This window comes from Hydra vulgaris, chromosome 10 (assembly GCF_038396675.1).
Source record: "Hydra vulgaris chromosome 10, alternate assembly HydraT2T_AEP".
NCBI classification, from domain to species: Eukaryota; Metazoa; Cnidaria; class Hydrozoa; order Anthoathecata; family Hydridae; genus Hydra; species Hydra vulgaris.
Window position 1 is genome coordinate 8,868,377 of NC_088929.1, and position 14,124 is coordinate 8,882,500.

Consider the following 14,124-nt stretch of genomic DNA (forward strand, 5'->3'; position numbering starts at 1 on the left):
CATGTTATGGGCTTATCTGGCCATGGTGGAATTCATGCATGTTTATATTGTAAAAGTGAAAAGACTGTAAAAGAAAAGTAAATACTGTTTTTATTCTTTGGCCAAACTTTAATCGTTGGCTGTCCGGAAAATAAGTTCTCAAACATGATTATCATGGAGGAAACTTTGATAGAGTTAAGGTGGTTTAGTGGTAGAATCATCACTTCATATCCAAGAAGTTCTGAGTTCGATTCCCACCACATCCCTGGTAGTACCACACTTAACTTATTTCTCCGTGCAACGGCCTAGTTCATCAAGGTTCGTATTTCAGAGTTATAGAGTTGAGAAAGAGTTGTAACCACAACTAAATTAGCCTCCTCATCTGTAGTGGCCTTCTTTTCCTTGGATGCATACCTAATGATAGCATTGGATGCACATCTTATTTTGGTTTGCTAAAGTAAATATTAGAAAAACAGATATAGTTTTTTCTAGCAGAAAAAGGGTAATGGTTTTCTAAAAAAAAAAGGTACCCTAAAAATGAACCCTAGATTTTTAAAAGGGTTCAATTTTAAATTTAAAAATAATAAATGTTCAAATGATGTTCATATTTTTTAGTTGTATAAATTAGGATTTGTGGGTTAATTTATGACACAGTGCCCAAGACTCTAGAACATTTTTTTTGTCCTTGATATTATCAAAAAATAAAGTTTTTCAAAAGTGTATTATGCTGGGTCTTAAAGAAGTAAAATTATATGAAAATTTCAAAAAGTACAATTATATCATATAAAAACTTATTCAATTTTAATGCAAAAAAAATGACATTAACTAAAACAAAAAAGTGCATTTTTACCAATTTTTTGCCAATACTCTTTTTTTCAATAGGTTTATTATAAATAAGCGAAAAACAAAAAGCAAAAAAATTAATTTTATAAAAATAAAATTACAGATATAACAAAACCTCAACATTCAAAATACATATATATATCAAATCCTCAACATTCAAATTACAGACATAACAAAACCTCAACATTCAAGTTACAGATATAACAAAACCTCAACATTCAAATTACAAAACCTCTTAATTTAAATAATTCTTTAAACATAAGCAACAGATAATTACAAAACCTCTAGATATAAATAATTCTTTAAACATAAGCTTCAGTGTTTTATTTGTTTTCTCTTTAATTTTATTAAAAATTATTTTATTTTAAAAGTAATTTATTATTAATTGAAAATTATTTTATTATTTTAAAAATTATTTTATTATTTTAAAAATTATTTTATTTAATTGGAAATTCGTTTTTTAGCTCTTTGGTCTTTTAAATACTTTCATTTTGATGATTGAATGTGATGAAATTGATGATTAAAAAGACTTATGGTATTTGCTGTAATTAATGTACTTAAAAAATAGACTGTTATAATCTCAAAAATAAATTTCTAAATACCTTTTTTCTTTATCACAAATGCACAAAATGTTTTTTTCTGCACCCTTCAACTTCATATCTAATTAGTCTGCCAAAATGTTTTCATTAAATAGTAGAATATTATTGCATTCAAGAATTAAGTATGCAGATAGTTTACTCAAAAAAGGTTAAGATGGCCAATAACTTATTTAAATTTCAAACTTGAGATATAAGTTTTTGCTATACCTGTTATTACACTAGCTATAGATAGTTTATATTTGCATGCAGATAAATAAAACAATAAATCTGTGTTTTTTTTTCCAAATAAACAATACTGGATTTGGTCCCTTTTAGTTTTTTGTGCTCACCACATAAAACTCTTTTAATAAGTGTCTCAAGTTTTTTTTTTTTTAAATTTCTCTCTTAAAGTAAATTTATTTTTTTGTCGTAACTCAACAAATGCTTAATTGTGAAACGTTTTGTTGAACTTTTTTAGCAGATGTTTTGTTGAGCTTGTATATGAACTTTTTACTTTTTTTAAACCCAACTAACTTGTTTAAGTATGATTGAAAAAGATTATGTGGTAGTTCTAAAGACCAGGACCTTGTGAGGCAAGACTTTTAAGTGTTTACTTTAAAGTGACAAGATCTGGTGAGGCGAGTTTTACTTTTAAGTGACAAATTTTCCCATTTTAATTATTATCTTGCATGAAAATTCAGTTGTTTTGTTTTAAATATAAACAGAGCGTTAATAAATTTTATTATTTAATGATATAGATAATATCAAGAGAATATTTCTTAATTTTATGCATTTTAAACTTTATTATACTTAAATATAAAATATTCTCTTTTTCCTTTTTGTTTTTGTTTTTGTTTTGTGTTTAATTCAATAAATTTGTGTTTCTTTTGTTGATAATGGGTAACTTTTTTTATTTCTTAAAAAGATTTAAATTACATATTATTATGGTTTGTTTAATTATTTTTTAGTATTTTAGCATGTTTAATTATTATGGTGGTTTGTTTACTACTTTGGTTATTTAAGCTTATTGTTTTTCATTATTTATTTTTTTATATATAGAAAAAAACACTTTATCTTTACCTTATCAGTTTACATTTTTAATTAAAAAATAACTATGCCATTTTTCATTTATCCTCAGATTTGTCATTTTTAAATGATAAAAATGGAGTTGCTCTAATATGCATTACTGAAAGAATCTCAAATATATGTTATTGTTACTTGTCTTAATGATAGAGTAGCATCCTACACATTTACACAACATCCTACACATTTTTAACGTTTTCAGGACTATGTTATTACCTGTTGTTTTAATAATTAATAATAATAATGTTTGATTTAAAAGTAATAAATTAATTTTATTTTTAGTTGAAAAAAAAAAAGAAAAAAATTACAAAAGAAAAAAATTTAAAGAGAAGTAATAATGAAGCCATGGAAGTAGAGTCTCCTATAAAAAAGAAAAAGGGTAAAATGTTTTTTTAAATTATTAATACTTTAAATTACTTTAAAGCCACCTCTTAAAAGCGATGAGCCACTAAAAAGATATCAAATATGATATCTCAAAAATGACTAGCATTAAAGGCAAACATTTCAAAGCAAAAATGACTAGCATTAAAACTAAACATTTCAAAATTTATGTGTTTATGGAGAATGCTGAGTGCAAAACAATAAAGTATGCAAGATTGTTTGTTTTACCAATACCGCTAATATTTTTGTTTTGATAATTATTTTTAAAACTTTAGCTGAAGCAAATACATTGGTAGACAAAGTAATTACTGAAACAGCTGTAAATACAGATTTTGCTGTAAAAACTGTGCAAACTGAAGCTGCATTGGCTAAAACTGAACTTATTGAGCACCTTTCCACTTCAATGTCACCATTAAATGTAAATGATAGTAATCAAGTTGTTCTTAATGATGGTGAACAAGTTCGGTACAAATTTAATGTCATATAACTTTGAGATTAAAAAAGTTAGTTTCTGTAGTGATTTAATTTGTTAATTGCTTTTATAGAAAAGTGGACAATGAGTGTAGCATTTTCATCAGCAATTTATTATTTTCAGTTGATGAAAATCACATTAAAGATATGTTTGAAAAGGTAATTACATGTTCTAAACATACAAAATATATGTTATTCTGTATATATGTATATGTGTGTATGCGGTAGTGGTGTAGTGGTATAGTGCTTGCTTCATAAGCAAGAGATTCCGAGTTTGATTAACGCTAAGTCCCTGGTACCACGCTCAACTTGTTTCTCCGCAAAGCGGCCTTGTTTATCAAGGTTTGCGTTTTGGAGTGATAGAGTTGAAAGAGGGTTATAACCACGAGTTGCCTCTTCACCTGTAGTGGCCTTCTCGGTCTTGGGGAGGTGAATTAAAAATATATATACATACATATATATATGTATATGTATATGTATATATATATATATATATATATATATATATATATATATATATATATATATATATATATATATATATATATATATATATATATATATATATATATATATATATCCCAAAAAACAACATTTTTGAAAAATATATGCAGAGACCCCCTTAATGTGTTCTATCTAATACAAAAACACTAGATTTAAAATTTTTTTAAATAAAAAATATTTTAAGGGGTCCCTCAAGACCCATATTTAATGGGTCCCTAATATTTTCAAAAAAAAAAATTTTTTTTAATATGTCAACCTGGTACTCAAATGAAGCGAAATTATATAAAAATTTCAAAAATAATACAGATTTCAAATATAGAATTGTTTTTTTTGGTTTTATTATATGAAAAATTACGTTTTTTAACAAAAAACAAAAAAATGCATTTTTTATGTATTTTTAATACAATTAATAACATTTTTTTATGTATTTTTAATACAATTAAAACTTTATTTTTTGATAAATAAGTTAAAATTTTTCCAAATTAAATATTATTTTTGAAATTTTTATATAATTTTGCTTCATTTGAGTACCAGGTTGAAATACTTTTAAAAAACTTTATTTTTGAAAATATTAGGGACCCAATAAATATTAAAATGCTTAAAGGTAAAAAAAATACCATATTGACTTTTTTACAAAATAAGCTGTTTAGATGTCTACAAACATTATTGAATACATATTTTCAAAGAGTTCTGAAAAAATTCATAAAAATTATTCATTTCAAAAAACATTTTACAAAGAGCTTCTCCTAATAATTTTTTTTAATCAAAATATGTTTTGAAAAACGGCTGCATATATTTACAGTAAAAAAATAAACGTAGTAAAAAAAACTTTTAATTGTCAAAAGAAAGTTTTAAATTTTTTTCTAGCTACATTTTTTTTTTTTTTTTTTTTTTTTTTTGCCTCCACAGCAACACCTTCTGGAGTAGCAGGACTGTCTTATTAAGTTTTTTTTTTATTAAGTTTCAGACATCTTTTTTTTTAGACCATCCGCAGCTTATTAGGACTAATTACCTGAGCTCATTAAAACATAAGTATCTCAATGATGATGCATACACAACAAATTTGTTCTCCCGGTGTTATAATGTTTTTAGAAATCTTAGCTTTTTTAAAATCTTTTTGTTTGTTGAAATGTAGAATATCGTTACATATGTTTGTATATAATCTTCAAAATATAAAACTTCAAAAGTATTTTGTATTTTAAAATAATAATAAAAAATTTAACAAAAAGTCGCCAACGTTAGGACTTGAACCATGGCTTTATTGTTCACAAACTCAGCGCTCTATCCACTCGGCTACACTGGCACATTGTTAAGCAATAATTTTTGAAACTATATAATGATTTTTTTAATGGAAATAAATGTTATAGATTAAAATTAAGGAGACCTTGGCGCAATGCAAATTTCAAGTGAAAATCAAACTGTAAAATTTGATAAATGTTTCAGTTTGTTTTAACATTACTTAATTTGAAGTTTACATATGTTAGATATTTGCATACACATTTGTTCACGTTTTTTTATAAAACAAAGTGCTGCAAATACTACCTCGGTTGCAGTGGTTGCCAAGGGTTCCATGTCAAACACGTTCGAATAAGCACTAATAGAACAAACACTATTAAGTTTGGGATTAATATATAGAGAAGATAACTTAATAACTAAATACCTTTAACAATAAATTGACAATCAGGTCTAAAGAACCACAATTTAAGCTTTGAGATATTCAACAGTGATGCTACTTGATGAATTCCTGAGTTAAGCTTGTACTGAAACTTTAACCACTTAACGAATTTGCTCGACATATGTCGAGCAAACTTTTTTAGCCAAAAAAAATTTGCTCGAGATATGTCGAGCATTACCAAAAATTGGTATACTTTGAGAGCTAGCTCGCTATATGTCGAGCAAAGCTTCTGATTGGTTATTATGATATCTGATGCGCTTCCTGTACGATAAACTCTTCTTTTTATGACTGCCACGCACCAGTGTTTACACATGGGCGGTTGGAAGTGCATTGCATTGTTTCGTGACTTTTTTTTAAGTGATTGATAATTTTGCATGAATTATCTGTTGCGTAACCTGCATTGTTGAATTATTTGTGCCCATTTTTTGTGTTACTTATAAATATGATGGATTCCGACAGTGACGAAGGAAGTTTATTGGGCGATACCGACTCAGTTCATGTTAGTTCGTCTGACGATGAGAGGAGTGATTCCAGTGACAGTGAAGGTTTCTCAGACGATGATTCTGAAGAAGATGAGCCTACGCTTGCAGACGTGCGTGCATGGCAAATTGAACCTCAACCAACGATACCTCATCCTAGGTTTCCATTTGTTTTCGGCAACCAAAATATTCCTGCTGATGGAAATGCATTAGACTTTTTGAATTTATATTTTGACGATGAACTAATCAATATTATTGTCACTGAAACAAATCGGTATGCATTGCAGAAAGGCGATAGAGATTTTCCTAATACCAATGCAAGGGAGATTCGTGTATTTCTCGCACTCGTAATGTTGCAAGGCAACATTACGAGTGCGATAATACACGATAGTAATAAATGATACGATAATACGATAGTAATAAATATACGATAATACGATAGTAATAAAATCATAAATTTATAAATTTATTGAAATCAACTTTATATTTTATTGTTTAGAAATAGAGGAAATTAAGTTTGCAACTAGGTTCACTTCAATTTTTCAAGAATTTTGCAAGAATTTTATGCAATATTGCAATGCTCGACATATGTCGAGCAAGTTTTCAAAGGTCAATTAGGAAGGTCATAAATTATTAAAATATATTAAAATTTATTAATTATTATTATTTTCCTTTTTTGCATGGTTAAAACAGTAAAATCAATTAAAAAAAAAAATAGATTTGTTTTTGACACACTTTTGAAAATTAATAGGTTCGTTAAGTGGTTAATTTAAAAGAAGAAATTAACAAATTAGCAAATTCTTTTCCATTTCCTTGTAACTCCATTCTCCATTTTGAAATCATAATAGTCAATACAGGCAAAACATCAGCAATCGATGAAAGGTTCTTTTGTACATTTAAGTTAAACTGATATTGCGGGAAGGATTTGTAGGTATAATTCAATCTTATCTAATGTGTTTGGATATTGATTTTCTGGATAGAATGCATTTTTTTTATAAGCACATTGAAAACTCCGTAACATTAGGAAAGCAGCTGACCAACGAATTCCATTACAACTTGTTTGTAATTTAGCTTTATTTTGTATCAGAGCTTTGTATCAGAGCCAAAAATAGTAAGGCCAAGGCCACACATTACAAGGCCAAGAATTGAAAGGTCAAGGCCAAGATTAAGAGTTTCAAGGTCAAGGCTTACGCAAACATTTTCAAGATCAAAGGCTTCAATTTTTGTCTTATGTCAAGGCCAATTATTAACAAAACTGTAAGTAGCAAGTGCTGTGACAATAAAACCGCATTTTGTAAAAATGGACCAAGTTTATGTGCAGAATTCAACAAATCAATAAGAAAATATGTATCTTTTTTTAAGGCCAAAACAATTAGGGCCAAGGCCAAAATTTTCAAGGCCAAGGCCAACAGTTTCAAGGTCAAGACTATGGCCTAGGTTTCAATTTTTGGTCTTAAGGCAAGGCCAAGGACTAACAACTCTGTTTTTTATGTGGTATTGAACGCTATTTATAGATTGATTTGTGCTTCTTGCTTACTTTGAAAGCGTTGCAAGTAAATGACACATATATTTTTGTTTCTTAATAATGATTCGTACAGCAATGTTTGTTTTATGAGCTGCGCAAGAAAAACATGGTAGTTTCAAGGTTCCCAATTCAATTTCAAGATTTTTAATTAGCTCAGCACTATGAAGATTGTATTCATTATCATTAAAGTCATAAGTGATATTTACTTCCACAGCTGTTTTGGCTAACTGAATTACATTTGTTAAAGTCAGCTTCATTGATTCAGTTAATAGCATTTCAAGAAGTTCATCTGAGGTTTGAATTTAAGACTTCATCTTCAACTATTTATAGCTGCTCATTATCTGCTTCTTCAATATAAAGGGCAACCTCTTGGTTCAGCAATGGTTCATCTTCATTTCTCTAAAACTTTTTGCACAAGGAAGTGGAACTTTGACTATTTTCCTCAAAAAGGCATTATTAAATGCATTAATTGAGCAGTTCGATGTAATAAAGAACTTGATAGCATTCAAAGTATTGGCATCTAGCACATTTTGCTTTTTATTTGATTTGTTTAGTGTGTTGTATGAGTTAAACCACTTACCCAAAATGTTGTGATATTTTCTTTGTAAATGCTTCTTAATGTTGGATGTTCGACCAATACAAGCTGTAACTTTTAATTACACAATGTGCAGAAAAACTCAACATCATCTTGTGATTTATTTATTCGAGTATCAGATGTAGTAAAATGAAGGTATGAAGTATACTCCTAAAATATATAAAGATCATGCGCTACTTTGTTCTTAATAATATTTTAAATCTAACAGAACAATTAAGACCTTTTTAACTTTTTGAAACTCTCATTAGTTAATAGTTGTTGGTTTTTTTTTTGCATTTTTATCGCTCAATAGCCTGTGTAATAGCTAATGTAAGGATATTGTATTTGTATCCTTATTATTAAACCGCATACTTTAATGGGTAAAAGCTCTGTCTTATCAAAAACCAAATTGCAAGTCATTAGTATGAGTAAAATGAAAATTAGCAATCCAAAAATCAGCTGACACCTGAATATTTCTAAATTCAGCATTCATAAAGCAATACCAAATTATTCATCAACTGGTTGTGTCAATGATAAACCTTGTATTGGGTCCCAAAAAACTGCCAGCGTGCATCAAAAACACACTTTACATGCTAAGTAGACGCAATATAAAAGCAGGAGTATCAGCTTTAAGTGCAGAAATTAATAGTTTGCTTGTAAGCAAAACAGTTTGTCGAATGACAATAAGTAAGTTTTTACACATGAAAGTATTGAATTTGTTTCATGCTATTCAGCAGAACAATGAAAAATGATTATCTTTAGCAATAAATCGAATTCTGAAATTATTAACAGAAAAAAAAAGAAGATTTGCTTGCCACAAAAATAAAGATAAAATATTTAAAGCAGCACATAAAAAGATGTATTCAAAAAAGTTGTTGGCATATGGGGTTCCATATTAAGGTCAGGCATTGGCTGTTGTAAAATATAGAAAGGAAGATTAAACCAGTATGGGTACTGTGACACTGGAAAATGTGCTTATCCCAAGCAATTTATTTAAGGCTGATCAAAAGTAGTTGTTTAAACAAGACAATGCTCTATGTAATACAGCACATTCAATCACTGATTATTTCCTTGAAAGTAATACTCAACTCATGCCATGGCATGACTTAAACCCAATTAAACAGAAAATTTATGGAGCTGAATGGATTATCAACAAACAAAAGGTAAATAACTATTTATGAAATGCTCAAAAAAGAACTGACTAAACTTTGGCTTGAAATATTAATCAAGATGATTAAAAACCTTATTGAATTAATGCCAAGGCAATTACAAGCACTTATTAAAAACAATGGGGTCATCCCATATTAGTATGTTTCAATTATGGAAATTTTGTAGATGCGTTTAAACTTTATTGTACTTTTTTCTCATTAATTTTTTTGGTTACTTGTGTTTATTATTTCATTTCAGAAAAGATTTTGTATTGTTTTTTTAAAGTTTTTTTTTTCTTAATAATTTATTGAGAAAAATTTATATAATTAAGGTGTGTGTGTGTGTGAATTATGTTAAATAAAAACAAATAACTTTATAAAATAAAAACAAATAACTTCATAATTTACAACTTTAAATTTCGTGCTTACCGCAATCATCAGGTAATAAAAATAGTTTAGATATTTTTTATTATTGTTTTTATTATTTTATATAAAAAATTATTGGCTTGCAAATAATCTGACTTTCTAAACGTATAGCATGACATTTTAAAAATATCCATATACATTTCTTTTATCATTATTACCTCTAAAAATATCCATATACACTTCTTTTATCAATATTACCTCTCTTCTTTTATTATTATTACCTCTAAAAACAACACCCACCAAAACAACACTACACCATAACACAATCTCTACAATGTTTCACAGTCAGTAATCACACTTTTTTATTATCTATTCCTCAACTTTACTTTGGACAAATGACCTTACTTTTAAACCAAAGGTTTGAAACATTGAATCATTAGTCACATTTCCAAAACTTATTTCCTGTCATTTATGGTTTATTTTTTGTGTAGTTTAATTCACAAGTTTTTTTTTGTTTTATTAGGGAGGGGGGGGGAGGGGGGCAAAAGAGTGATTTCCTTGGAAGAAAAGATTTTTATGTAGCTATTTTGCCACCAAACCCTGCCTCCATCAATCCTCTCTTCACTGTTGACACAGATTCCAGTGCTCCTCGAGAACTATTAGTAAGTATGGGTTAGTTCCAAAACAGTTAATAATATAATTTATTATTGGTTGTAGTTCTTTGAAGAACTTCTTTGAAAGCAGATGTAATTTGATGACATTCTGATTGTTTTTAATTGACTTCCAGTTTTTTTCAAACTGTTGAAGTTTAAATATAATTTTTTTTTTACTATTTGAAACATAGAGTTTTTTTTGCCACAATGTGAATATTGCATATTGTTTTTTTACAGACAGTTCTTGTTTTCTGATCATTTTTCATTTAAATATATCAAGAACTTGTAAAAATTAAACTGTTAGTGTGAGATCATTGGTATCAGAAAAAATATTAAACTGAACTAACATAATAACCATCAAAACTCAGTTAACAAGACAATTGGATTACTAAATCTCTTGAAATAGGAATAGTTAATGTGTTGTTACTTACATTATGTAATCTTCACATAAATATCAGACTTGATAATTGCATAATTTATAAAAAATTGACATAAACATCAGACTTGATGTTTGCATGATTAATAAGTGATTAATTAAACAGTATACTTATTTTAATAAATGCTAAATCCCACTTCAACCAATTTGAGCATGTATTTTATTTTACCTAAATTATGTGCAAAAATATAAATTATGTAATAGTACACAAATACAAATTAAAATATTATTGTATTAAAGAATCTTTTCAGTAATCAGGGTTTGGGTAAAATATGTTGTTGTATTTATATTTGGTAATAATAGGCTATATTGTTGTATTTTATTTGTATAATATTTGGTTAAAATTTTTTTTAGATATTTGTATTCGATTTAATGTATTTGTAGTTCCATAAACTAGGGTTTTTGTGTTTAGTGTTTTTCTGGTAAAAACCAAGTGATTCGTTGTTTGTTTGTTGTAACAAATAATTTTTTTAGCTTTTAACTCAAAAAAGTGACACAAAAGTTCATTACTTTCAGATTACTTAGTTTTGTATTATAGAAAAGAGGTTGAAAAAGCTAAAGGCTCCCTGGGAACTTGGAGGATACAGAACTCCTAGCATACAATACATTTTAAGAATAATATTATTTATTAAATCTCAGAAATCAGGTTCTTGGGAGATTTCCTTATTCTCAAGAAAGGTAATAAAATCAGACTCTTTAATGGTTGCTTGCAGTCTTGTTAGGAGTGAATTCATTTTGAAAATTACTATAATTAATTATATATACTTGGGTGGTTTACTTTTCAAAAATTTAAGATTTTAGGTTTGCCATTTTTATTTTCATGTATTTGGCTATATGATACTGAGAACTTTTCATTATTTTTACATTTTTTGTTTATTCAGGTAAACTTAAAAACATTGTTTTAATCATAAATATATAGTTTACATGTGGTTTTGCGCTTTCATATTATTCTAATCAAAACATATCTATTGAATCACAACAAATCTATAAAATAAAACATTTCTATAGAATCACAACAAATCTATAAAATAAAAAGAACTGAACTACGCAGTATTGTTTAAAGAATCACAGTGTGCATTTGAAGAATACAATCACAGTGTACATTTGAAGAATACAATCACAGTGTGCATTTCAGGTAGATGAGCAGATATTTAGTAATACACTATCCTGCACAAATTTTATCTGACTTTTAATCAAAACTAGCTGTTTAAGAATATGACATGGACCTCTAATCCAGCTATTATATATCTAAAATAAATAAATGTATAAATTATTGTGCATAAAAGTATTACAATTTGAAATGTATTTGAAATTTTAACTTTGTATTCATTATTTATTTACTAAATTAAGAACATCACCTTGATTTCAAATCACATGATAGAATAAACTCTCATGGTAAACACTGCTTGTAGTTTCAAGTTGTGTGGATCTTTGTTTTTTAATACATGCTTAGAACACAAGATTTGAAGTCTATTTGCAAGATTCAGCCATCTTGTATGATTGTAAGGGCCAATTTAAGTCTACTTTAAATTATTAGAGAGAATACCTGATCCTACTGCATTATATATTTTCTATAAATACTTTTGAACTGTAGATAAGAAATCTATAACTTTCTTCTCAAGATGAGTTACTGTATATTGTTATCTCAAACTTAGAGATTTTTTTTGGAAATAAAATGTTGCTTTGTTAATAAGTTTTCCAATGTTTCTTGCAAATTTGTTGTCAGATAATGTTTTTCCATCCAAAGCTGACATCCAAAGTTGATTAAGCGGCAACTTGTTGGTATATAAAGCACAAATAATACAGATTAGTTTGAATCCTAGACTATAAATATTGAATGACTCCGCCCTTCCAACTTAATGTTTTTCATATTTGTGAGTTTAACAGCATTTGAATAATAAAAGTTTTATATTTTATTGAAATAAAAATGAAATCTGTATTAAGTTTGATTGAGTTTGTTGTATCCAATAATATAGTTGTTCAGCAATATGATTAACAGATATTCCACCCTCTCTCTTCTCTGAGTTATTTACAATTTGAAATAGATATCTTCCACCAGGTTCAGAACAGAAATAATAATGATTTTCTTTGATCTCTCTTTGATGATTTTTGCCATCCTCACAATATGCAAAATGTTTTTGTAAAGTTTTTACCATCAAAGATTGTATTATCTTTGTATTAATACAATAATTAATATAATAGTGTTGTATTAATTAATAATTAAGTCTTTAACTTGATTATTGTGCTTCTCATTAAAAGCTTTCATTAATCTTTGCTCTGATCTATCAATTTTTTTTATCCAAAGCAAGACTTGTATCAGGAATGTCATCTTTAAAAAAACCTGCATCCTTGGCTGATTTTAATGTTGCAGTGCCAATTGATGCAGCTGCTCTGTTACTTATACCGAAGCTTAATCCTGACAAAACAATATGGTTTACATTTAAGGTATTTAGCTTAGAGGTTGTCTGTTTATTTGGTGAATAAATATTGTCTTTATAATCATTTTCAAAACCATCTTACTCTAAGTCAATATCAACTTGAGATAGTTCATCAGAATAATTTATATTCTCAACTCTCCTTACTTTCTTTAATAAAAGTTGACAACTTTCTTTGTTTTTTTGACAACTTTCTTTGTTTTTTTGACTTTTTCTTTAATAAAACATCCTTGACAACTTTCTTTGTGATTTTGACTTTTTTTTTTTTCTTAATGCTTCTCTTCTTTCTCATGATTTTATTGAATATTTACCTTGCGGCATCAAACAGTTTATCTAAGATCTCTTTATGGTCAGAAATTTGTTTAGAAGTTTCTCTACCTAATGCCAGATTATACACTTTCTTCCATTGATAAATAATTCTTTCCTTTCCTTTTTTATTAGAGATAATATATATAAGTGGGTTAGCTTTTGCTACAAATATTTTACTGAGGACCATAGTTTTTAAAAAGTTTGCTTTAAAAATTTATTCATTTTCTTCAATCCTTGTAAGAAAGAGATTATATCTTAAAACATTTCTTAAAGTTGGTAGCTCTGACTCTAATAAAGTTTTTCCTGTACCAATAAGCTTTGTTAACTTACATCTAACTTTATCAAGAGTTTTGTGATCCATTATTTACTACTTTCACTTTTATAGCATGTGTACATGTTCAAATTTTTTTTTTTTTTTTGAAATGCGATTAATAAACAATTGTTAAAATTGTTACTTGTGGTCCAAAATAAACTTACATAAAAAAAAAATTACTGTACTACATCATTGGTAAAATTACTATTAAACCATTTTAATGGTAAAAAATATCTTAGGTTATTGTAATTTAGGATCATATATTGAACTGACAGTGATCAAAATAGGGATAAAGATAGTGATTTTATTTAGAATGGTTTTAAAATGATATGCCTAGTAAAATCAGCTAAAGTACGCCTAAACGTTATACAG

At 27.4% G+C, this 14,124-nt stretch overlaps 1 protein-coding gene across 2 annotated transcripts in view; it reads left to right on the forward strand.

The window, feature by feature from the left end:
- Positions 1-14,124, forward strand: part of LOC101241110 (squamous cell carcinoma antigen recognized by T-cells 3) — a 117,287-nt gene that overhangs the window by 96,569 nt on the left and 6,594 nt on the right. For both annotated transcript variants that reach the window (XM_065807200.1, XM_065807202.1), the window contains 3 exons: positions 2,766-2,862; positions 3,140-3,329; positions 3,410-3,494. In XM_065807200.1, coding sequence (XP_065663272.1) covers positions 2,766-2,862; positions 3,140-3,329; positions 3,410-3,494 — 372 coding nt within the window. The remainder of the gene's footprint in view (positions 1-2,765; positions 2,863-3,139; positions 3,330-3,409; positions 3,495-14,124) is intronic.